At 39.2% G+C, this 27471-nt stretch overlaps 1 protein-coding gene across 6 annotated transcripts in view; it reads right to left on the bottom strand.

Annotated features, from left to right (window-relative positions):
* Positions 1-27471, bottom strand: part of LOC127437206 (septin-7-like) — a 71752-nt gene that overhangs the window by 31670 nt on the left and 12611 nt on the right. For all 6 annotated transcript variants that reach the window (XR_007896548.1, XM_051691986.1, XM_051691990.1 and 3 more), the window contains exons 3-8: positions 13208-13314; positions 9724-9824; positions 9173-9307; positions 5661-5778; positions 5478-5570; positions 5057-5153 (exon numbers count right to left, since the gene is read on the bottom strand). Coding sequence is in view for 5 of the 6 variants with exons in the window: in XM_051691986.1 (XP_051547946.1) it covers positions 5057-5153; positions 5478-5570; positions 5661-5778; positions 9173-9307; positions 9724-9824; positions 13208-13314 (651 nt within the window). In the remaining variant the exon portion in view is untranslated. The remainder of the gene's footprint in view (positions 1-5056; positions 5154-5477; positions 5571-5660; positions 5779-9172; positions 9308-9723; positions 9825-13207; positions 13315-27471) is intronic.

The following is a 27471-nucleotide window of genomic DNA, read 5'->3' as shown; positions in this document are numbered from 1 at the left end:
CAAAAGTTGGTTGAATGACCATGGTGTTGGTGTGCTTGACTGGCCAGCAAACTCACCAGACCTGAACCCCATAGAGAATCTATGGGGTATTGTCAAGAGGAAAATGAGAAACAAGAGACCAAAAAATGCAGATGAGCTGAAGGCCACTGTCAAAGAAACCTGGGCTTACATACCACCTCAGCAGTGCCACAAACTGATCACCTCCATGCCACGCCGAATTGAGGCAGTAATTAAAGCAAAAGGAGCCCCTACCAAGTATTGAGTACATATACATTAAATGAACATACTTTCCAGAAGGCCAACAATTCACTAAAAATGTTTTTTTTATTGGTCTTATGATGTATTCTAATTTTTTGAGATAGTGAATTGGTGGGTTTTTGTTAAATGTGAGCCAAAATCATCACAATTAAAAGAACCAAAGACTTAAACTACTTCAGTCTGTGTGCATTGAATTTATTTAATACACGAGTTTCACAATTTGAGTTGAATTACTGAAATAAATGAACTTTTCCACGACATTCTAATTTATTGAGATGCACCTGTATATATACATACACTCACCGACCATTTTATGAGGTACACCTGTACATCTACTTATTCATGCGATTATCTAATCAGCCAATCGTGTGGCAGCAGTGCAGTGCATAAAATCATGCAGATATGGGTCTGGAGCTTCATTTAATGTTCACATCAACCATCAGAAAGGGGCAAAAAATTTGACTGCTTCAAGCTGACAGAAAGGCTATGGTAACTCAGATAACCCCTCTATACAACTGTAGTGAGCAGAATAGCATCTCAGAATGCACAACACGTCGAACATTGAGGCAGATGTTGCTACAACAGTAGAAGACCACATCAGGTTCCACTTCAGTCAGCCAAGAACAGAAAACTGAGGCCGCTGTGGGACTACCATCTGCATGTCGCAGCAGAAATCAAGATTCGTAAGACCAGGCGATGTTTATCCAATCGTCTACCATCAAGGTTTGGTGAGCCTGTGCCCAAAGCAGCCTCAGTTTCCTGTTCTTAGCTGACAGTAGTGGTACCCAGAGGGGTCTTCTGCTGCTGTAGCCCATCCGCCTCAACGTTCGATGTGTTGTACGTTCAGAAAGGCTTTTCTGCATAGCACTGTTGTAACGTGTGGTTATTAAGGTTACTGTCACCTTCCTTTCAGCTTTGAACAGTCTGGCCATTCTCCTCTGACCTCTGTCATTAAGAAAGCCTGTAACAGGGTTCAATGGATAGGAGGCGGCGGGAACCAGACGAAGCAAAGTAATATTTTCAATAAACTTAAACTCAAAGACACACAAACATAAACACATACAGGGCAGCTGCCTGTAGCTCTCTCTCTCCCGAACTGCCGCATCTCGTTGCACTTATCCCTCTCCTCAGCAGATTAGCCCGATCGGGGGCCGGGCGTGCATAGTCACGGCCCGGCCCCACCCTCCTCCTTGTCACAAAGCCATTTTCATCCACAGAACTGTCTCTTGCTGGATGTTTTTTGCTTTTCACACCATTCTCTTTACACTCTAGAGACTGTTGTGCATAAAAATCCCAGGAGATCAGCAGTTACAGAACTACTCAAACCAGCCCGTCTGGCACTGGCACAGATGGGCTGGTTTGAGTAATTCTGTAATTGCCGATCTTCTGGCTGATCTATATATATATATATATATATATATATATATATATATATATATATATATATATATATATATATATATAGAGAGAGAGAGAGAGAGAGAGAGAGAGAGAGAGAGAGAGAGAGAGAGAGAGAGAGAGAGAGAAAATATAATTATTTCTTGTGTTCATTAAGAAAAATACAATGTGTAAAACTAGGGTTTAACCATATTTTACTTCTTGTCAAGAGAAGTTCTACGAAAAGCGATGTTCTCCGGCTGGGCAATCACCATCGAATGATTCTCCGGTCAACCAGGGGTCTCCCTTGATTAATTTGCCGCTTAAATATGAGAAAATGGGCATTCCGATGTGTTAATTTCAGCCAAAATGCAGGACATCATGGCTATGACAAGAAAGCAGGCAGCCTTACTGCCATATACTTCACCATTGTTTTTCGCTGCACTCCGTGTTCTTCTGCCATATTTAAATAATTTAATATCAAATCAATATTTTGTGAGGAATTATGTATTTCCAGTCTTTCATGCAAGTCAGTTTACTGTTGGGCCATTTTTGGAATGCTTTTGTGAGGTTATTTCCATTCATGTTAGTGCAGCTCCTATCTACTTGAATGGGGAAAGACTGAAATCTCAAAAACGGCTGGTCAAGATTACGATCAAAGAACACATTTTAAATCCACAATTTTAAATCCAAAATTGTGCTTCTTTACCTTATAATATGCTAAAAAAAAAATGTTTTCCGGCTTAGCTAATGTGCATGTGCGTTCCCGAGTTCACTTACAGGCAATGTCTGCATTTTAAAGGTGATTGGCTCTTTTACCAATAAGGTGGGACTTCCTTTCTACATGCGTTGACCATTGGTGTCTTAGAGCTCCTTGATTGGGCATTCCAATTTCTCCTATTCATTTTAACAGAAGGGGCCCATCTCTGCTAAATACCATGGTTTATTTTGAGATAAAAACGGCTGACAATACAATTTTGCTACTGCTATTGATGCCACTGCCACATATTTCAGTACAATTTCTTTGCAAAGCCTGAATCCTTGGTTCTCAGAATGCAGTTTTTCTAAAAACAGGAACACAACAACGTCTGGGGAGCTAACTTTACTCTTTCTGCTGGTTAAAAGCAAACTACAATAGTACCAATTTCAGTGTTGCAGTATCCCAGCCACTTTCTCTCTCTGTCAACTCACCGGCCGAGATGAGTTGTGGATGCGGGGACTATGCATTTGACACTGCACTGTGACGTCACAATGTAGCCAATTTCAAAACGAGTAGTTTTTGTGGAAACAATAAATGCTCTTTTTGGACTGGAGAGGAAGCCTTTTTATTTCTCCCCTTTTCTCCCCAATTTGGAATGCCCAATTCCCAATGCAACACGTGTCCTTGTAGTGGCGTAGTGACTCGCCTCAATCCAGGTGGCGGAGGACGAATCTCAGTTGCCTCCGCGTCTGAGACCGTCAATCCACGCATCTTATCACGTGGCTCGTTGAGCGCGTTACCGCGGAGACATAGCGCGTGTGGAGGCTTCACCCTATTCTCCGCGGCATCCACGCACAACTCACCACGCACCCCACCGAGAGCGAGAATCACACATTATAACGACCACGAGGAGGTTACCCCATGTGTCTCTACCCTCCCTAGCAACCGGGCCAATTTGGCTGCTTAGGAGACCTGGCTAGAGTCACTCAGCACACCCTGGATTCAAACTCGCAACTCCAGGGGTGGTAGTCAGCGTGACTCGCTGAGCGAGTAAAGTTTTTAAAAAGTTTTTTAAAGAACAATGACCTCTTATTTGTCAACATATCAAGGAAAATTTGATTCCTCATGTCATGACCACTTTAAGTGTGATGCATTTTAAGTGTCCAAAGCTGTCCAAATATTTTTGATTACTGACAAATGGCTGACAATTTTTTTTTTTTTACTATATCGCCCAGTCCTATAAGGGGTAATTACGAACCTATAAACATGTTAGAGAGCAGTGTTGCTATTTTCTATGGGACTGCAGCTTAGGTTGCTGCACGACTATTTATAGAGCACGAATTTGACAATCAGCACAGATTCAGCACAGAAGGTGGAAGAGGAAGAGGGAGGGAGAGGCCTTAACGAAGAAGAGTGTACAAATGAAAAAATGGTTTTGTTTACCAATAACGCCCTCTGTCAGTCATGGTAAAGAGCAGACAGAAAGAAAAAAAAGAGAAAAGAAAGAATGACACGTAAACAACCGAGGGAAAATAACAAGACACACTCACTCACCACAGAACAACAATTCAAAAAAAAAAAAAAAAAAAAAAAAAAAAACTCTCAGGGAGGAGCTTCGTAAAGAAAGAAAGAAATATGGGGAAAAAATAACACAACCACAACAAGTCATTTGTGGTTTGTGATGATAATAGGGGGTGACTGTCTCGTTCTCTCACAAGGACTTAATGATGTTCTGAATCTGGTGAAACTAAAGTTGAGGATACACTTCATCCCCCTCCCTTTTCCAGAATCCCTCCAGTGGAACATTCGACCTGGGAGGGAGATTTTCCAGCAAGCCCGCATCACAATCCTCTTGAAACCAGCATTCAGTCCATTTGCATCAAAAGAGCTCCATTCCTTTTATAGGGCTAATTCAGCCAAAAATAAAAATTCTGTCATCATTTACTCACCCTTATGTTGTTCCAAACCAACATGAATTTCTTCTAGGGAGCATAAATGGTGAAATTTTGATGAGTGTTTTCCATACAGTTGCAATGAACAGGGACTGAAGCTTTTAAGCTTCAAAAAGGATGCAAAATTACTAAATTGGTTGGTCTGAATGTTTCACCCACGAATAGGACTGATTCGGTTCTTGAGGTCACAGCGGTTAACAGCTCACTGGGCGGGAAGTTTATCAGTGAATAACGATGTAAATTTGGATCTTTTTCCTCACACAAAGCTATGAAATGGCTTCAGAAAACTTGGAATATAGCATACATGTCTTTTAGGGCTGTCACCACAGCTGAGAAATTACGTTATAATTATATTCGATGAATTTCAAACATTTCAAAGCCATTATTTCAGGTAAGGGAATAATGTACAAGACATCTAATTTTTAAATCGACGATGTCTCATTTCAGCATTTGAATGTTTTAATTTTAAGCAAAAATACAACAAATGTTCACATTTTTTATTTGAATTTGACAGTCTTAAGAGTCTTAAGGATGACTTTTATGATGCTTTTACTTCCTTTCTGAAGCCTGAAAGCTTCAATCCCTATTTATTGTAACTGCATGGAAAACAAAACTTAAAAATTTCTCTGTTTGAGTTCCGCAACAGAAAATCATAGGGGTCTGTGAGGGTGAGTATAGATTGGATTTCAATTTCTTAGGTGAACTATACACTAAAAATGTTTCAGACCTCACAACAAACTCAGATGTGTCATGGTAATTCAGCACGTACCTTCTGCCACGCCCCAGGGGTATTGGCGCCCTCTGACCTTCCTGCCGTTAACTTCGATCACCACGTTGCTACCGACCACAGCCAGAGGCATCTTCTCCTGTTGATACAAACCACAGTTAATTACAGAAAGCCTGTATCGACCACACACAGAGAGAAAATGAACGGATGCAGGAGTTCTGACGAAGGTTCTCACTGAACTTTAGAGTCACTGCAGGACCAAACAACTAAATTAGTTCTGTAGCAGCTTGCATACAATCAATAATGAAAACCTCAAAATAATCTAGAAAAAAAATTTATTCTGTAAATTACAGACCTTAATAACGAAAACAAATGAACATAGTTGGTAGAGTAAAAGGTGAGGGAATGATAACCATTTTCATTTTCGGGTGAACTATCCCTTTTAGCTGTCATGTGTCTGCACCTTTATTTTGTGAATAAGTTTGCTGTCCTCATCGTCTTCTGTGTCTGGAAACTCATAGATCTTGATTTTGTGCTCCTGGATCTCCTTCATAATCTAGTGATGAGAGAACAGTATGCTTAGGGAGAACTGAGAAACATCACTTGTGAAATCTAAAGTCACACATCCGCACACACACACACACACCTGCTTCTTGAAAAGTTGGCACTCCTCTGGTGTGAGCGTGTCTGCTTTGGCGATGAGGGGGATGACGTTGACTTTGTCGTGTAGACGCTTCATGAACTCGATATCCAGAGGCTTCAGTCTGAAAAGATGGAACGTCTCTTTACTAACCAACTTTAGTTGTTCAAAATACAAGTGCATTTTTGTATTTTTAATAGGGAGATTTCTGGTAGCACTTTGCAGTTCAGTGATCATGTTAACTGTGTATTTATACAGACAAGTCAGTCACAAGTATTATTACACAATATAGTGACAGCTATACCGTGAAACACCCGTTCACAATTACTCAACACGCATAGTGGGATAATTATTTTTGTTGAATAGGTACTGTAATTTCAGGGGTTATATCTTCTAGTTAAAAGATGAATTTAAAAGAAATGGTTTGTGAATGATTGAAAAGGTATCCTTAATATTTTTATTATATTGCAGTTATATTTGTATATTGCAAAAAGCCATTTAAGGGCATACCATATTATGTGCAAAGTGCCTAGCATTTACCTTTAGCCCCTCTATTTACTACATTTCCGTTTAGTATAGTAAATATAGTACAGTACCGCATAAAATAGTATAGTACAGTATCTTTTTTTTTTTTTTTTATTATCCCCTTTTCTTCCAATTTGGAATGCCCAATTCCCACTACTTAGTAGGTCCCCGTGGTGGTGCGGTTACTCACCTCAATCCGGGTGGCGGAGGACAAGTCTCAGTTGCCTCCGCTTCTGAGACCGTCAATCCACGAATCTTACCACGTGGCTCACTGTGCATGACACCACGGAGACTCCGCACGTGGAGGCTCATGCTATTCTCCGCGATCCACGCACCCCCATTGAGAGCGAGAACCACTAATTGCGACCATGAGGAGGTTACCCCATGTGACTCTACCCTCCCTAGCAACCTGGGCCAATTTGGTTGCTTAGGAGACCTGGCTGGAGTCACTCAGCACACCCTGGATTCGAACTCGCGACTCCAGGGGTGGTAGTCAGAGTCAATACTCGCTGAGCTACCCAGGTCCCCCTATAGTACAGTATCTTAATGTATAGATTCTATTCTATAATATAATATACTTCTCTATGCTATACTGTACAATTCTATACTATAGAATAGTACAGCATAGTATAATATGGCATAATATTGAAAAGAACTGTATAGTGCAGATTAGTATAGAGGAGTATAGTACAGAACACTACAGTACAGTATAGTATATAATGTGTAACATAAGCCACTTTTCCACCATCGGGCCGAACAGTTCTCGTTGCAAAACCGTACCGGTCTGTGCTGATCCGGTGACATGAACTGGAGAAAGGTAAATGTTTCCAGACTATAGCTAAAAAGGTTATTAACTGACAAAATATTATAAAAAAAGTATTATAGTATATAAGCTAGTAATCTACTTCCCTGATGAAAAAGGCATATAGAAAAATAAATGCAGGCTACAGTAATAGTTAAAACATCATAATAAAATCACGAAGATACACTAAATGAGTCACCACTTACTAAAGCCATTCAACCAGCACGGTTGAGTACAGTTAGCTAACCGTGTAGAGAATTCTGGACAGAGAACGGTTTACAATCGTGCTGAACTGTGCTCAAGTGGAAATGCTACTTTAGCCGTTCCATACCATGCTCAGATCTGTTCGGCCCGATGGTGGAAAAGCAGCTATAGACACTGAAAATAAAGTATTACTAATTTAGTTCGATTCAAAATTACAGGTAAAAATGTTTTTAAAAATAACCTAAACTTTTGTTTTTTTATCCCAAATTGAAAACTAATGAATGAATTTAACATTTAAAATAAAAATGTATATAAAAATGTAATAGTCCAGCAAAAGCCTTACAAGTAAAGGTAGGGAACGACTATAATTACTGCATATGGTATAATGAAAACAATATAAAATGTTAAAAATACACTTTTTCCAGATCAGTTACATGACCATAATGAATAATAACAACAACCAAAAAAGGTTAAACAAAATACTGGATAAGCCGGAAAAGCTTACACATAAACCAAATACAAAAATGAGCTCTGTCCTTTGAAGTGATGCAACAGAACTGAAACAAGTCCCAGAAGCAGGCATGAATAAACAGACAAGAGCAGAGAGGCTGTGTCAGCGCAGAACACTGAATGTTTTCTCATCGTGTCCCTCCAAACTAGTGGAATTATGTCATGCAGGGAATGAAGACTTGTTCACTATGTGTCTCTGTCATTTTCATTTGGGAATCCAGACAAAGAGACTGTTCTTTACACTGAGTTGGATTTGTGTGTATGTTTGTGTGGCTTTGGGGGGCCGGGGCCAGCTGAGGGGCTGTTTATACATTTGAGGAATGTCAAGACTCAAGAGGCAACACAAAGTTCACCGAGATATGGATTTTGCTTCTTGGTGGCGTCCCAAAAAGGGCATGCAAGAAAATATGCCTGGCTGTTTGAACACAAAGGGTCAGGGTAAAAGGGTCAGATTATTCCAGATGTAAATGTATAAGTAAACAGTGCCTTGCTTTCTATGCAGAGCAGTGTACAGATTCTCTATAAACTGTAAAGCCTTATAGAATTAATTGATTTTTTCAAGTGTTAATGGCATGTTACATCACAAATATAGATGACTACATTCAAATCTACACTCAACAGAACACAAAATGAATATGCATAGTCTCTAAATGTCATTTTATGTTTCAATGATGTAAACAATGACACTGTAATAGACATTCCCAACAACAAATAATGCATAACAGCTCTTACAATGCTTCATACTGAGATTATTACCACTTCTATCAGTGAACAGTTTTAACTGGTCCTTGTGCATATTTTTGTTTTATGGTTATTTTATTTTAATTCTAATGATATTTTTTCTACATGTTTTTCTTTTATTGTGTGATGATGTTTATTGTTTATTGCACCTGAACATTGTGTTGCTATTGTAACAAATTAATTTAGTAAAAAAATTATATTGTTTTATTCTAGATGAAAAATCATAATTCATAATGTTGTTTAAAAAAAAAAAAAAATTAAAAACTCTCATACTATCACCTGTTTCATTGCTAAAAATATGCCCACAGTTTTAGCCACATTTGGAAATTTTCTTGATGGGTCTGATTTGCTAATTATTTCAAAAACAGAGTGAGTCAACGCCCATCATACGTCAAGCCTGCTGAGTTTAGTGGGCATTATGTAAGATTTTTTGATCTGGGTGTGTGTAGTATGCATCTCCATCTGTGCTGGTATTCTCTCACTCTGTCTCCCGTTCACCCTGTTAATACATTTAAATAAGTTCACAGTTGCATGTTCTAATGCCTTCATTTTGCCACTGTCGTACAGTATTCATGTACAAAATTCCATCATCATCTCACTGCTGACCAAAAGCAAAATTTGGAAATCAGGATGTGTGTGTGTGTGTGTGTGTGTGTGTGTGTGTGTGTATGGGACGTCTTTATTTTAAGCTGGTTGATTCATGCCAAGCTTCGTGCCTGGAGGGTGCAGTTCCTACCCATGGCCAGAGGGGGCAATGAAGTACAAGCAGCAGTGAACTCTGTTGTCTGGCATTTGCCTTCTGTTTACACGGGATTCTGCATTCAGGAAATCTTCAAACTTACTGTCGATGTAGTTGATGACGGGCTGCCAACTGAAAAACAAGGAAGAGGTAAGATGAAAGAGGAAATCCTCCAAATAAATCAAAACCAATCCGTTTATGGTAACAAATGAAATGTTTGTGTCAAATAAATTGTCTAATATAAAAAGATTACGTCACTGGAGAAGATCACCAAAAATCTGAAAAGTCCCCAAAATATATTTTAAGGTAGTGTGTGAGATTTCTACGCCATTGTTGACACCGAATGGACAAGCAAAAATAAGAACTGTTCTCAAAAAGTTTTTCTAAACTATCCTCCAATCAGCCATTGGTCAGAAAAACATATAATCCTGCCCCACACTCCATTGGTTCAAATAGAGCAAATGTCTACATCTTTCGGTGAACGCAACCCTTGAATGGCTTACTTAATGTTGTCTCCACATATTAAGTTAGGATAAGAGTTCACTTACCAGTTGCTGTTATCCACCGCATCTCCAAAGCCTGGTGTGTCTACGATGGTGAGCGTGAGCTGAACACCCCCCTCCTTTATCAGTACTTTGGACTGTTCCACCTAAAACCAGGACCACAATTTTTTGAAGTATATGTGACTTACCCCGAGATGCCATCATTGCCACTTGTTACCAGATTCACGCTATTAAAAGAGGTACTACCTGAATGCTCACGAATCAAACCACAACCAATTCTGTGTGCAGAATGGGAGTTTGTGTTTGGATAATATTTATATTTGTTTGTATATGAGTTCTTACCTTTCGCATCAGATTAAAGATGCATATGCAAATGTCGTAGATGATTCTAGAGCATAAATATTGCTAAAGACCTTGTATTTATAGGTCACATCTTATGAAAAGAAGGACTTTTGAAAGATCCATATAACAAAAAGGAATGTCTGTGTGACATTCTAGATGGCAACACTTATGCTGCGAAATTCTTGTGAGATTAACCCTAACCCTACCCCCAACCAACCCCCTAACCTTACACCTTGGTAGCAGCAAATGCAGTCTCGTAGGAGTTTCCGCATTGCAAAAGTTACTACACAGACATAACCATGTGTGTTAGTTCCATTCTAGGGTAGGCCAGTAACCCATTTCTCAGAGATCAGAAATAGAGGTAGTCATCTCTACTTTTCTTATAATTCAGCTTCATCATCTCGTGAAGTTATTTCAGCTTCTTTCACTAAAAATGGTTTATTCTCACAGGCCTGGTTATTTTTGGCTGACCCTCTTTTTCTAAAACTACACTCTCATTATCCTTAACACATGCAGAAACACACATACACACTTCCCCATTAACAAAATCAACCAAAACCTCTCTGACAACGGTTTTTAGTACATTTTGAATGTGAGTGAGGGAGGAAAAGATGTGAGAAGGGAGAGCAAAAGGGGAAGAAACAGTGAGAAAGACAAAACAACTGAAAAACAAAAAAGGAGTGAACCATCAAAAAATTCTTCCTCTCACGCTTATGATGTTTATGAGGCACATCGGGCCACTTCAGTTTGCACCAACATAAAAAAAGAAATAAACGAAGATGTACAAACGCAAAGCCACAAAAATGTCAAGCCTTTCATTCGACGCAACCCGAGTTGCCCTCGTGTGGCCACTATGAAAAACACAGCAGATTGTTTTGGAATATAAATACTCTTGCCACTGACTCCATGTCTTGCCTAAACTGACCACAGAGAACTAGACAGCCACACATCAAAACATGGCCTTTGGCCAGGATGGCAAATTTATAACATGGGCATTCATGGTGGAATGGCTCAAGACAAAGTGCAATGGCATGCTGCCACCAGGGAAAACAGCAGAAGGTTAAAAGGGACTCAAGAGGAATGTGCGGACATGAAAAGCTTTAAGATGTTGAAGAGATCTCTTATGTGAAAGGTTACAAGTAAATCAATGGAAAGTGAAGGGACGAAATCTTGAAAAATTCAGCCTTGGATGAACCTTTCATTGAATTCCAGTGGCAGTCAGCAATACTGCATGGTTTTGCATCATCTCTACAAACCAGAAGAGATTTGCTTAGATGTTGGGTGATAGATTTCACAGCCATTGGATCCAACCTGCAAGATGATGTGGAGGTTGTATTTGGTAGGTTTCTACATAATGTTGAGAAAAGCAAATAACCCTAAACAAAACCAAACAAAGAGACCAATCAGGTGCAATCCAAAACCTGGTCCAAAGTGCCCAACATACTATGATTCAAGCGATAAGAGATAGTACAAGGAGGACACAGGCCACTTGTTGAAAATCACAATGCACAACATGGCAGATGTAGAAAAAAAGGTATTTCCTTAGACTGCTGTGCAAAGGGAGTGTTCTGGAGTATCCTTTAGAATAATAAAATTACAAATGGGACATCGTATGGTTTCATGGATTTCCCAGACATACGCAAGCCAGTACAGTCAGTCTTTACTCTAAAATGTTCATTTACAATACCATTCAGGTTTAATTGCTGCCTTGACATGTTATAGAAACATTAGATTGGAAAGCCATACTTGCATAACTGGAAATAGCTGCCTAGGGTGTTACTAAGATGACCAGAGTTGACAGACTTTCTTTAAAAAGGCCCTATGTTCATGTCATCCAAACTCTTCAAGGATCGAAAACCACTAGGATCTGAACCTCAATCATGAACTTGAGTGCAGCAAAGGTCCAGTGCTTGGCTGTTTATTAAATTCATTCTCCATGTACAACAGGACTGAAAGTGGCTCCATTGAAACAGAAGCAAAGGCTGGGTTGTCCCAGAACACTTCCCTGCTCTTGAGTGATGGGAAAGTCATTGCCGGGTGCAGAGTTTCGTGGGAACATTCTTGACCTCCTACTGATCCCTACTGGCCTCTGGAAGAATATAGACCTCTTCACATTGCCCCTCCCATCCTCTTTAAAAAACACTCCAATTGAGTCAATCCATCATACCAAAAGGCTTTGCAGACTGTCCCCCCTACATATCTGATCTTCCAGCTTCAACATCCATTTATCAATATATATATATATATATATATATATATATATATATATATATATATATATATATATATATATATATATATAAGATCAAATCTCCACTCTGTCACTTTCCTTAGTTGAGTCTGGGAGCCTCAGCCAACAGCAATCTTTTTATGATTGCTTAAGCCTGATTGTTGCTCGCACTCCAGTTAAGTCCTGAATGCATTCAGCTGTTGGTGGACTTGGCCTTTACAGCTGAACTGAGATCAGTTCTGCAATCTTTTTGCAGAGGTAAAAAGCCACTTTAGGCATGCGTGAGATAAGACCAAGGTTCCTTCCTCGTAATCATGCAGCTTGTCTTTTATAGTGAGCTGACACTTCAAAAGTGTGACACAACTGTGCAACTCAATTGATCTACACAGTATGGATCAACTATCTGTGCAAAAAAATGGAGAGCACAGACACGATCTGCTTCTTGCGTGACTAACTAATATGCAGAGCACATTATCACTGGTCATGCAGACCAGTTTCGACAAGACCACTTTGGACAAACCACAAACTGGTTCCCACTGTATGACAGTGGGTTGTTCAAGACCCATCCTCTATTCTGCACTGTCCAGAAGGCTACACCAGTGAACGGGTCAGTTAGGCAGCGCAGTCCCACTCAAGATCACAGCGGTACTGCATTTTGATCTTGCACATTGACACTTGTTCAAAAAGGTTGCCCAACCCTGGTTTAAGTTAAGAATACAAAATCAGACCACGTAGAAGCCATGATGGAAGCAATCAAAGGCTCCAAAAGGCTTCTATGTCATCTGACTGCAAGGCATTTGAAACAACATTACAAAGAGACAGAGGAGGATGGCTGGAGATAAAGGGTCAAGGGTCAAGGAGGAAAGAGGGAACGAGACTAATAGAGAGACAGTTGTAGATAAAGTTAAGGCCAAGAGATCAGTTTCAGGAGTTAAAGGTCAGGAAAAGGTAACATACCTGAACAGTCTTCTTAATCCTCTGAGATGGGCCGGGATAGTCTTTGGAGTACAGGTCAGTCAGAAATAGGGAATTGATAAGTGTGGATTTGCCCAGTCCAGATTCACCTAGAACAGGACAAGAAATGTTAAGATACCAGAGAAAACCAGTGGCAACATAAATGGCCACATACAAGAGACCAAATGAGTTGAATGATTGTGGTGATGAATGTGAAATTCTTCACAGATTCTCACAAGCTTTCTTACATCCACACACCCGCAGAGAAACGAACACACAATTATTTTTTGTTTTTGAGCCAACCAATGGCACATGTGGGACCCTGGCCAAGGTTTTTATTATTTCTTATAGAGGAAAATCAATAAAAAAAAAAAAAAATGGCAGCTTCATGGGCACACTGGGAAAATATTGCGAAAAGACAGAGAAGACAAAGAGAGAAAGCGTGTAAGAAAGCCCTTTATTTTAAAGAAATAAAACATTTGTTCCTGTATTTCCTGCAGTCATCTTGACTCCTTTTCCTTTCACTTAACTGATCAGCACAAAGCTGTGTCTTTTCATTTTGAACATATCTGAGATGGGGGAAGGGAGCACTTGGGCTCATCTGGCAGGGCAGACCACCAAAATATCACTGAAGTTTACAACACTCTCACCCACTCAAATACACATTCTCACAACAGTTTCACTCCAAATTTTTGACACAAGCTTGATCCAAGGCTTCAAGTGGGGGTGTTGAAAGCTCCTTCACTCAATAAACAATCTCCCCACAGACAATCCTCTGCTTTTCTACTTCCAAATCATGCCTTCCTCATTTACCACAACAGGCCCTGCATGGGAGAGCAAGTCACTGTGAAAAGCGAACAGGCCTGAATTTGCCAGACACATGGCTGAATTGTGTTTCTAAAAGTAATATGGACAACACACTTAAAAACAACAGATTAAGCTTTTGTAATGTGAAAGATTTCCAAGTGGAACAAATAATTCTGCAGAATATAATGTGGACTAATTGTCTTTCCTTAACTTCATTCATCAGGATAGGATCAGACAATTTTGTCACACATACTGTATGCTGTGTGCTGCCATTTGTTTACATTAGTAGCGGTTGTCATTTGTCAAATAAACAGCTACTCAAAGAGTCTTTTCAAGCACATTATATGTTTATTTTATGTAACAAACAGCCTAATTGTCACCAAAGTACCACGATAATAGTTCACAGCTTGTATATGCACAGCCACCATATCTAAATGCGATCTTCCCATGCATGCAGCCACGTCTACTTATTAGGTGCAAATGTGGTTTTCATTCACACAAACAGCAACTTAAACAGATATTTTCAGGCATATAATACATTTGTTTTCTGAAACAGACAGTCAAACTATCACAAAAGCACCATGACAACAGTTTAAAACTCATATACTCAAAGTGAAAACATACAAATCGAGCGTGATTATCCGATGCACGCAGCCAAGTCTGTTTACATTAGCGCTTGTCACACACACACACACACACACACACACACACACACACACACACACACACACACACACACACACACACACACACACACACACACACACACACACAAAATGTCTGAGAAGTCAAACAGTGCATATAGGCAAACCGGACTGCTGATATTATTTGTTCATTTGTTTTTTTACAGCTAGAAAAACAAAATAAATAAAACAAACAGTTCAGCAAACATAACCCATTTGTTCACATATTTACTATATTATATACAGTATTTTGTTTTATTTATTTATTTTTTTATGACAAGAAACCCAAAATTAAAATAAAAAAACACTCATCTACACTCTGCCCCCCTCTGGCTGTAGAGTGTCACATGCAAAAATAACTCACTCCAGGGGACACTGCAGGGGAATTTAGACCCTACTCATGAAAAGGTTAATATGGGTGGTCAAAAGAAACAATGTCTTTATTCCTGCAAGGTGATGTCCAGACATGACTATCAGTGCCAAATCATCACCTCTAACCTTGACATTTACCCTTCTTTTTACCCTCTTCCTCTCCCTGTACTGTATATTTCCTTTTTTGCAAAGTAAGTGCAGTTTCCAGTGTGTCCTAAGGAGCCAAGACAGTTCACAATTTGTGTGCACACACAAAAACACGTTTTAAAGTTCTCTGTTCCATGCCAGAGATAACACACAGACACCAAACCCACCCTTCATCCATCTGCTAAGTAAATTTACTCCTCCTCACCTCAGGCAAAAAGGACTTACCTAAACATGACAGAGTGACTGGATTGTGAGAGCACCTATGTGTCTGTGAGTATGTGTGTGTGTGTGTTTGTGTAAGATAGGGGGAGAAGACGGTAGGATGTCTGTGGTTTGAGACTCAGGCGATCAGCGAAAGAGGGAAAAGGGGGAGGAGAGACAGAAAAAGAGAGAGAGTTGTTTGTTCTGTCTGCACATACACAGACATTTTAATGGAAGCCTTGTACACAAACAACAAACACAATGGGCAACATATCATCTCACTTCTCATCTCTGTTTTGCAAATGCAGCAAATTTATAAGACAAGAATTTTTCCTTTTTTTGTTTACATTCAGGAACTTGGCGCCCTATCTCTGTGTTGACAAAGCCCAAGAAATTTCGTGTTTTCTATTCCATTTTAAAATTCCCTTAATTGCCACGAGTTACTGTGATGAAACAATGTTACAAGCTACATTTTAATGACAACGGCAATGGACTAGTGATATACTGGCAAGGCCAAGTCAATTAATTAGCCACTATTTGGCCATTTGGAGATTATCGGCATCAGCCAATAACCGCTGCCTGACAGACCGATTAACAGAAATGGTCATCACATCTAGTGTCAGTTCCTAAATTCCTAAATCTGCTTTTAAGGATTATTTGTGAATGGTAAATCTATAGTATCTATCTAGTACAATAAAGTAAATATTGTGTAAGTGTTTATTTACATAAATTTTATTTCCTATCCTTAAACTGTATTACTTATATCTCCGTTACATCACCCATCGGCCACCAGTTTTGCAAGCTAGCCCAACCATTCTGATATGTGCTATAACACACACAGCAGGATGTGTTTATGAATTCCTGATGTCACGGCTTGAATGGGCGAGAATGAGTAGATTAGCAAGTGCTTGCAGCTTGCCGATTCTCTATCGCCCTATTTCTCCCTCTCTTTCCCTCACCCCCCGAGGGCAAATCCAGACCCAATTAGCCTCATCCCCTCTTTTAATTAAATATTGGGCCGCATGATCTCTGAAGATGAGATGCTTTAGTCACACAGCATGGATCCAGATCGAGTTCACAGTTGGATGACCCTCATCAGGCCCATGGATGAATGGAGTGAACTCATATCCAGTTGCTTTGGTACCCTTTCTCATTGTTATCCACCTTTTTGTCTCTTTGGTCCAGTCAAAAGGGATAGAACATATGTGCCTCTCTAGTAGAGACAAACAGAGACACCAGGACACCATTAGACAGAGAGAAATGTCTATAGCAGTGCTAATAGACTGGTACAATCAGAGAGGGCTGAAAAACAGATCCTATATTTCCCAACCTGGTCTCATGAAATTTACGCGAACATGACATTTCAGCTGGGGGCGCCAAAAAGGGTTTTAAGGTGAATCTTAGATAATGTTTTAAAAAAAAAAAAAACCCTCCCTAACCTAAATCTTATGCCTGAACCTAACCAATAGTGTTTTAAAATATAAATGAGATGTTTAAAAAAGACATCCTTACCAAATCAACATCTAAACTTAACCATTAGTGTTTTTAAATATATATGAGAAGTTAAAAAAAGACATCCTTACCTTATCAATGCCTAAATCTAATAATTAGTGTTTTAAAATGCAGAAGCAACCACCTCATTTCGTGATGCTTCTATGACTCTGTTACGTCACATGTCAGCTTGAGTTCATGGCTGGACTTGGACCACGGTCCTCCGACTCTAAGTCCAATGCCCTATCAGGTGAGCTACCGCGCAAGCTATCTGTGTTGGAATAAGTGTATATACAGTTGTGCTCAAAAGTTTGCATAGCCTGGCAGAAATTGTGAAATTTTGGCATTGATTTTGAAAATATGACTGATCATGCTCCTTGAAACAACCACACCATCTTTTTCCAGAGCAGCCTGTATTTCTCTTAGGAGGTTACTTGTGGGTTTTTCTTTGTATCCCAAACAATTCTTCTGGCAGTTGTGGCTGAAATCTTTCTTGGTCTACCTGACCTTGGCTTGGTATCAAGAGATACCCAGATTTTCCACTTCTTAATAAGTGATTGAACAGTACTGACTGGCATTTTCAAGGCTTTGGATATCTTTTTATATCCTTTTCCATCTTTATAAAGTTCCATTACCTTGTTACGCAGGTCTTTTGACAGTTCTTTTCTGCTCCCCATGGCTCAGTATCTAGCCTGCTCAGTGCATCCATGTGAGAGCTAACAAACTCATTGACTATTTATACACAGACACTAATTGCAATTTAAAAAGCCACAGGTGTGGGAAATTAACCTTAAATTGCCATTTAAACCTGTGTGCGTCACCTTGTGTGTCTATAACAAGGCCAAACATTCAAGGGTATGTAAACTTTTGATCAGGGCCATCTGGGTGATTTCTGTTACCATTATGATTTAAAGCCTATTTTACTTTACTTTGAACTATGAGCCAAACTACTATGTGATAATAAATGGCTTCAGATGATCACTATCCTTAAATAAAAGACCGTTTTTTTTTTTTTTTTTGCATGATCAGTCCTATTTTCAAAATCAATGCCAAAATTTCACAATTTCTGCCAGGGTATGCAAACTTTTGAGCACAAATATATGTAGATGAGTCTGTAATAAAAGAGTTAAAATGTATTGTTTTTCAAAAAATTTGTTTTAGTAAAAGTGTGTCGATATCATCAAATAGCAGGTTGTGAGTATTAAAGGAAAATATGTATTTATAAAGTCATAATCAGCCATTTAAGTCATGTTTTGAGTAAAAGTAAATAAAAACACAGTTGTTGAAGTGCCTCTAGTGTTCATTTCTCTCAAGTTTTCACTTTTCCACCATCGGGCCGAATGGTTCTGAGCCCCATACGGAATGGTTACAGTAGCATTTCCACTTGAGTCTGGTTCGGCACGGCACGATTATAAACCGTTCTCGGCCCAGAATTCTCTACACGGTTAGCTAACTGTACTCAACCATGCTGGTTCAATGACTTTAGTACGTGGCGACTCGTTTTCTGTATCTTCGTGATTTTATTAGGACAGTTTTACTAGTATTGTAACCTATATTTATTTTTCTACATGCCTTTTTTGTCAGGGAAGTTGATTACTAGCTCATTTAAACTCAGAATACATCAATGTATTCTCATAAACTATTTTAATATAATACTTATATGATATTTTGTCAATAAATATCCTTTTTAGTCTGTTAGTCTGGGAACTTTTACCTTTCTGCATGTTTGTGTCCGGTGGCAAACACAAGCCCTCAGCAAACCTCTCGCCTTTTTCCAACATGGTCTGTGTCTTTGATGTTCGTTAGGAGAGTAAAACCAGGAAAAAGCAGTCATAAAATCTGGAATAGGCGATCATCCTCCAAAGCACGCTGCACTCGCTCCAATGTTTAAATCTCACACCATCTCCAACAGACGGATCAGTGAAGTACATACTCCTGATATCACAGCACCACAGTGGAAAAAGAAACTGTAACTGTGCCAACTGGCCCGGATCGGCATGGAACGGTACGGTTTTGCGATGAGAACTGTTCGAACTGATGGTGGAAAAGTGGCTTATGAGACCACGTTGACATTTCCACTGGCTGTACACTGAACTAGACCCAGACAGGTCACTCGGGGAGCAGACATTTCAGAACAAAAGGGGCATGCAAGTGTCCCTTCCTGACCCAGTTTAGTAGTTAGTGTTTTAGCTTGAGAAAGTAGAACAAATGTGTTCAGAGGCTCTCTTTATAGTCCTTAAGTCAATAAGGTTAATGATTATGCATGAAAACAGCATTGTGGTTCTCAAGCCATAAAGGGAACACAATCTTAATCGTGTAGTCTCTAAGGTTTGCGTCTTAAATGATTGGCTTTTGAGCTAAAGAAGAAGAAATAAACAGAATATTCTACTGGGTGTATGAATGGAACATTAAGATAGAATAATCAATAGAATGATCAATATACATATAGAATGATAGATCGAACGATCGATCAATAGATAGATAGAAAGAACAAACAAACAAACAAACAAACAAACAAACAAAAGAACGATCGTTAGATAGATAGGATACAAATGGCCGCTAGTCTTTTAGACTTTCATCTCTTCACCTCGTCCTGTCATCAAGCTTTGGGCCAAAAAGTTACCCAAGGGCAGTTACTGAACTCAGATATCCTGGTAACCCTCCATTTATCCACTTCTCTTCCTCTCTTTCCCCTCATAGAAGAGGCTCAACTGCCTTTGCTAAACTGTTTAACCCTTTAATGGAGATGGGCTCCTGTAGATGTACAGTGCATCCGGAAAGTATTCACAGCGCTTCACTTTTTCCACATTTTGTTATGTTACAGCCTTATTCCAAAATGGATTAAATTCATTACTTTCCTCAAAATTCTACAAACAATACCCCATAATAACAACGTGAAAGAAGTTTGTTTGAAATCTTTGCAAATGTATTAAAAAAAACAAACAAATGGAAAAAAAAAAAAAAAAAAAAACACATGTACATAAGTATTCACAGCCTTTGCTATGACACTCAAAATTGAGCTCAGGTGCATCCTGTTTCCACTGATCATCCTTGAGATGATTGGACAACTTGATTGGAGTCCACCTGTGGTAAATTCAGTTGATTGGACATGATTTGGAAAGGCACACACCTGTCTATATAAGGTCCCACTGTTAACAGTGTATGTCAGAGCTCAAACCAAGCCATGAAGTCCAAGGAATTTCTGTAGACCTCCGAGACAGGATTGTATCGAAGCACAGATCTGGGGAAGGGTACAGAAAAATTTCTGCAGCATTGAAGGTCCTAATGAACACAGTGGCCTCCATCATCCATAAATGGAAGAAGTTTGGAACCACCAGGACTCTTCCTAGAGCTGGCCGCCTGGCCAAACTGAGTGTTCGGGGGAGAAGGGCCTTAGTCAGGGAGGTGACCAAGAACCCGATGGTCACTCTGACAGAGCTCCAGCGTTTCTCTGTGGAGAGAAGAGAACCTTCCAGAAGAACAACGATCTCTGCAGCACTCCACCAATCAGGAATGTATGGTAGAGTGGCCAGACGGAAGCCACTCCTGAGTAAAAGGCACATGACAGCCCGTCTGGAGTTTGCCAAAAGGCACCTGAAGGTCTCTCAGACCATGAGGAACAAAATTCTCTGGTCTGATGAAACAAAGATTGAACTCTTTGGCCTGAATGGCAAGCATCATGTCTGGAGGAAACCAGGCACCGCTCATCACCTGGCCAATACCATCCCTACAGTGAAGCATGGTGGTGGCAGCATCATGCTGTAGGGATGTTTTTCAGTGGTAGGAACTGGGAGACTAGTCAGGATCAAGGGAAAGATGAATGCAGCAATGTACAGAGACATCCTTGATGAAAACCTGCTCCAGAGCACTCTGGACCTCAGACTGGGGCGAAGGTTCATCTTCCAACAGGACAACGACCCTAAGCACACAGCCAAGATAACAAAGGAGTGGCTACGGGACAACTCTGTGAATGTCCTTGAGTGGCCCAACCAGAGCCCAGACTTGAACCTGATTGAACATCTCTGGAGAGATCTGAAAATGGCTGTGCACCGATGCGCCCCATCCAACCTAATGGAGCTTGAGAGGTCCTGCAAAGAAGAATGGGAGAAACTGCCCAAAAATATGTGTGCCAAGCTTGTAGCATCATACTCAAAAAGACTTGAGGCTGTAATTGGTGCCAAAGGTGCTTCAACAAAGTATTGAGCAAAGGCTGTGAATACTTGCGTACATGTGATTTGTTTTTAAATAAATTTAATAAATTTCGTTTTTTATTTTTAATAAATTTGCAAAAATTTCAAACAAACTTCTTTCACGTTGTCATTATGGGGTATTGTTTGTAGAATTTTGAGGAAAGTAATGAATTTAATCCATTTTGGAATAAGGCTGTAACATAACAAAATGTGGAAAAAGTGAAGCGCTGTGAATACTTTCCGGATGCACTGTAAGATCCATTGTTCTGCATTGGGGCTACAATGAAGGTCAGAGTAAATTTCTGAACAGCCTGAGATAACAATCAGCAACTCCATGTCACACATATACACACAAATACTCTCAGAGGGACACACACAGAAAAAAAACACATTCTAGTAGAAAATATAGATCTGTCCTACATACAAAATAATAGGGATAGAAAATACTGTCATCAGTAAGCCAAAAGGACAATAAAGACAATGACTGGACAGGAAACAGATTCAAAGAAGTGATGAATCCCAAGACAACCTGACAGTATCAGCACATGTGAAATAGCACATGGACACTGACAATCAACACAGACATACAGTGGAAGCAAGATTCCCCTACGGTACTGTGAGAGACATGCACAGCTGGGGATGGTTGCATTGTGTCTTCTGCCCTAAGGACTGTGTTTCTATGATGTGCATCAAATACTCTTGTTTTATATCAAGTAGCCGAAGAATATGTAAAATTATACGTGATCTTATGGTCACATCATGCATGCTGCAAATAATATCCAGCTTATAACACCTGTAAGAAATGCTTCATCTGTATTGGTAATGGAACAGTTCATCTAAAGACTAGGGATGCACCGATACCACTTTTTCTCTTCCGATCCGATTCCAAAATCGGAAATCTCAGTATCGGCCGACACCAATCCGATACCAGTGTTGTTTTTTTGCATGATCAGTTTAGAATATCTTTACATTATTGTGTGGCACTAATTAGGTGTACTCTTTAATGTGTGTAGAAACACAAACCTCTAACTACACATTATTTCAATATAAATGTATAGCTTATTAAGAAAAACTTTATTGATAACTAGTATACTGGATAATGTAGCAGCAAAATTCCAGTATAAGTCATCAGTAGAAAAGAAGCCGATTTTTTTTTTTTTTTTGCAATATTTTCTCAACTTGTATCTGGACTTTAAAGGATTCAGATCTCTTTTTTGTTCAATTTTGTTGTAAGACATCAGTCCACTTTTCATTCACAAAGTTCTTTTTTGGAACCCATTCAACTTAAATATTATTATAATTTGTAAACAAATGATAATAATAATAATAATAATAATATTATTATTATTATTATTATTATTATATCTAAATCGTGCACCTTTTGTCATGGATCCACCGGTCTCTCTCTCTCTTTCTTCCTCACTGCCTTCACAGCACTCACTCTCCCCTGAGTTCTCAGGCATGTGATCAGCCAAGGACAAAAAAGAAGACAGGCCGCAACCCCAACCCCAGGAGGAATTGACCTTGGACGTTCGCTGTGAGGAGCCGCAACAATAGCATTATCTGTGGGTGCTATCTCAATGCGCATGTTTTGCTATTGGATTCTCCATTTTTTTATGTTTTGGATGCTCCATATGTTTCCGTAATGCAGTCTTACCATTTGCTCCATAATTAATAGGTTGGTTACATATGTTGCAAATTGCCTTGCCTGGTTCACTGATTTTACTGAAACAATTCAGTGAAAGTGTGCACCCTTCAACCTGGACACTCTCCTGCAACCAATTCCATTTAAAACGATTTAGGTTGATTCATTTATCTGACAGTAAAATGACAAATACAACACAACAAATAGTCTCTAATGTTAATAATAAAATGTTAAATCAATTATAAGTCATAAGTCAACATCAGGAAGGAGGCTAAATCCTATAAGCAACTATTTTCCTGAAATAAATATTTCACATTTGGCCACACAAAACACGAACCACTGTAATTAATCAGTTCTGATTGGCAGTTTTAGTTTTATCAGTTACATTTTTTTTTCAGCAGTTTAATAGTCAACTAACAATGTTTAATCAAATAGGTTGATACCTTGTGCAAAGCTGTCTTATGCTGATGTTAAATATGATTAGCAAATGGCATTCCTTCACTACTTTCACTTCACTTAATTTCAGCAATAATTTGCACGCGTAAAAACGTAACACTGTGGGCTCAGGAGAGCTCCAAACACAGCCGCTAGATGGCGCCTCTAACTCGTGCAGTGCTGTCGGCATTAATCCGCATGTAATAATAGTATTTAAAAATGCAGCATTTTGCAGTTTTAGTACATTTAAGTAGACCCTTTGTTCCAGCGTGACTTAGAAACGAGGAGTAAGTCAAGCATTTGTACTGTTGTAAGCCATTAAATCGTGGAATTTCGTGATTTCAGTCTATTCATAGTCTATAATGTTGCTTTAATGGATATCACATAGACAAGCAAGAATTCCAAAATGTTAAGGTTTTACAGCATTTTGTAACTTATACTGTCATGTCCTTTGCAGTTTCACACCGAAGTGAAAATTACTGTTAATAAAAATGACACTACATGTTTTTATGAGTAACAATCCATCTACTATGTTTGGTGTCTATTTTTCACGGACTCTTTGGATTCATTAAGATAAAGATGACTTACCTGAATTATGTCCCGAATGAAGCAGTCATTCTGCGCATTCTCAACAAGCACGACGCAGAACGTTGAAAGCACCACGGATCCAGCTGGCGGGTTGGATGACGACGACGCACGCAATCGGATTTACGCAATTTACACGGGTCATCCCACCGAGGTCAGAAAATACGGAAATCCGTATTTATACGGAAAAATCACATCCCTGGTTCTGATTACACGCACCTGCATATCATTAGTGGCTAATCAAGGACTGCATATATACCCCGCTTTCACACACACTCTTTGTCTGTTCTCATCGATAGTATCTCTGAGACTCCACACCTCTCTACTATGACAAACATACCTGTGTCTTCATTATTGCCTGCAAGTATCATAAGACTATTGTGAGTTATCAGTTCATCGTGTCTATACCCTGTCTGGATATTACTCACCTGCTGTTTACCACTCTGCTCATCTGGATTTACATGATATTTACATCACTGTTTCAATAATCTGTTCAATAAACCCTGCTACTGAGTTCATATCTCTGCCTCCGTGAGTCTCTCCGTGACACCTTTAACTTTTAAACCCTCACGCTTTACTTTGACATTCTGAACTCTCCAGAAAGTCCTGTACGTGTCTGTTTGTAGGAAAGTTCACAGTAGTTTAATTAGCTTCTTATTCAAATTCTGGTAAAAAAAAGAAAAGCACCTCCAGTGCCATTCTAAATTCATATTATAAGTGAACTGAACTATTAAGCATCTACATCTGAGATGTTGTTCATGAGTAGCGCTAAAGTGTTGCGCACCGCGTGAAGGCTAAAAATAGCCACGAGTGTGTGTGCAAACAGAGCAGCACCATTCAATAAAGCGCTGGAGCTGCGTGTGCATTTTATATATTTACTTATAAAATACAGCCTTTTATGATTCACAGTGCTATTGCACGTCTTCAAGTGGCTTTGAATAAAATGCACGAGACATATGAACTACTTTAATTGCATTTTAATGGTTCTTTTATGTCATTTTTTGAGCTTGACAGTAACGAACATGACTAACACACAGTATTGGATTTGGATCGGTCTCGTCGGACCGATACACGATCCGTTTAAAAATGTCAGTATCAGAGCAGATACCGATCCAGGTAACGGATCGGTGCATCCCTACTAAAGACATGTTCTATCTCCGTAGAATCTGAATTATTCTCACTGTTAGCAGATGTCACAAATTTAATTCTGTATGTTGGCCAAATGGCCACTTTCAAGTGACCCTGTAAGACAAGCTTACCATAATAATAGTTAGCATGCCATTTTTCAGCTCCAGCTGGTAAAAATTTTTTTTTTTAGTTTCATGTTCTAAACTGGACAGGAAATTGCTGATTGCTTTAAATGACCTGAAGAGTCATTTGCAACACTCGTTTTATAATTGAAACCTGTGGTTACGTAGCTCACTCCAACACTTCACTTACAATGAGGAAAGTCCATTCGACAGCCGCTGTTGACCTTTACAACAAGCGCAAGTTGTAGACATTTTCAAAAGAAAAAATAAGAAATATTCTGCATAAAAGAAAATGAAGCCTATTTTAGGACAGTAGGGAAAATAATTGACAAATAAATTAAATAATAAATTAATAATTAAATAATACTAATTAGATAATTAAATTATTTATATTTTTTATCCTTAAAAAAAAACAATAAAATAAAATTTAAAATCAGCATAAATTAAATTCAGTACAACAAATACAACCATGATGTATAAATAATACATTTAAAAGTTAAATTCACTTATCTACATACAATGAACAGCCATAACATTAAAACCACCTGCCTAATATTGTGTAGGTCCCCCTCGTGCCACCAAAACTGCCCGTCTGGCACCAACAATCATCCATGTGATTATCTAATCAGCCAATCGTGTGGCTACAGTGTATAAAATCATGCAGACATGGGTCAGGAGCTTCAGTTAATGTTCACATCAACCATCAGAATGGGGAAAAAATGTGATCTCAGTGATTTCGACCGTGGCATGATTGTTGGTGTCAGACGGGCTGGTTTGAGTATTTCTGTAACTGCTGATCTCCTGGGATTTTCACGCACAACAGTCTCTAGAGTTTACTCAGAATGGTGCCAAAAACAAAAAAACATCCAGTGAGCAGTGAGGGGGAACTACACAATATTAGGCAGGTGGTTTTAATGCTGTGGCTGATCGGTGTATAAAAGTATGGATTCTCTAATTATATAGAATCTACATGTATATGGATTCTATAAGGGCCTTCCAAGTGTTTATTTTGAAACTTAGCAAGCTAGTTTGGTTAAAAATTCCAAACATGTCTGTCTAAACTAAACAGAACACATCAACGGTTCGAGTAGAGTTAGCGAAGATCCCTCCATAATGGTATTACCCTAGTTCAGTGGTTCCCAACCCTGTTCCTGGAGGCCCCCTAGCACTGCAAATTTTGTGTATCTCCCTTATCTGACACACCAAATTGAGGTCTTGGAGTCTCCACTAACAAGTTGATGAGTTGAATCAGGTGTGTTTGATTAGTGTGATATCCTAAATGTGTAGTGTTGAGGGGCCTCCAGGAACAGGGTTGGGAACCACGGCTCTAGTTTGTACAATGATAGCTATAGAGAACTGAGAAAAAGTCTGACATCTCCTTTCCTTTCATGCTGAAGATTTCAGCACACAGTTTCCATATCCCGCATTTAATTTGAGTAGGACTTTTAAGGAGTGTTTAAAGACCAAGTGATATGCCAGTGTTTGTTTGTGTGGTTGTATTAGCATGGGTGTCGGCTAAGAGAATCTGACAGGCTTAGCTTCATTAGTTGTCAGACGACCTGTTGGCGAGCCAGAGAGAGGAAGCTTTGGCTTCATAATCCAGAGAATTAAATCCCCTCTCTTTGTGTGTCCGTATTTAAGCCAGGACTTTTTAAACTGACCAACACCATGCTTACATAGAGTGACCCTGTGTCTCAATCAGCTCCCTATGTCATGAATCAGTATATCGTGAACATGAATTCGGGCACTGGTAAGGGTACAGATCCACTGAACACTGGGACATTATAACGTGCTCGCGTATTCAAGCGCATCTGTTATTAATTGGCACCGTCGCTGTATAAATCACACTATCGTTCATTTTTGTTGAAGATATTCAATGTACAGTGTTATTATAATAGATAAATGGCATAAATAAAGAGCAACATATTGGAGTGTATTTTAAACCTTTTAACAACTCAAATATTTAAAAGATTGCTTCACTTTCATGGTAATTATGAATGAAAGACAATACAAACAACATCTCCTTCAAAGAAAAAAAATAAGGCTTGGACTTCATAGTTTTAAACTTGTGCTCGTCATCTGATAACTTGAGAGACTTCAGAAGACGTGACAACGTTTCCGATAAGGGAACATAATGAGCAATGATGCTCCATGGTTTTAACGGTGCACTGTGGGATTTTTTAGGGAGCGAACGTTTCAGTGCACTGGAACGATTTTGCGAATGAGACGGCCCTAAAAATGTCAGACTCACCGATCAGTGCCCTGACTACTGAACTAGGGAACTGATTGAGATGCACCCTACAAGAAAAGTGGCTAGTGCTAACAGTGCTAGCACACCACACCAAACGTCAATTGTTGTCATGTTGTTATCATCGTCAATTGCTGTCATGTTGTTTTCATCTTTTTAATTTTTGTCTTAAAAGTATTGATGTGGAATTCAACATCATGTCGGAATTTGGCT

This window comes from Myxocyprinus asiaticus, chromosome 48, assembly GCF_019703515.2.
Source record: "Myxocyprinus asiaticus isolate MX2 ecotype Aquarium Trade chromosome 48, UBuf_Myxa_2, whole genome shotgun sequence".
In the NCBI taxonomy this organism is placed as follows: Eukaryota; Metazoa; Chordata; class Actinopteri; order Cypriniformes; family Catostomidae; genus Myxocyprinus; species Myxocyprinus asiaticus.
Note: the sequence above shows the minus strand (reverse complement) of the source record. Positions and strands in the feature narration are given on the sequence as shown.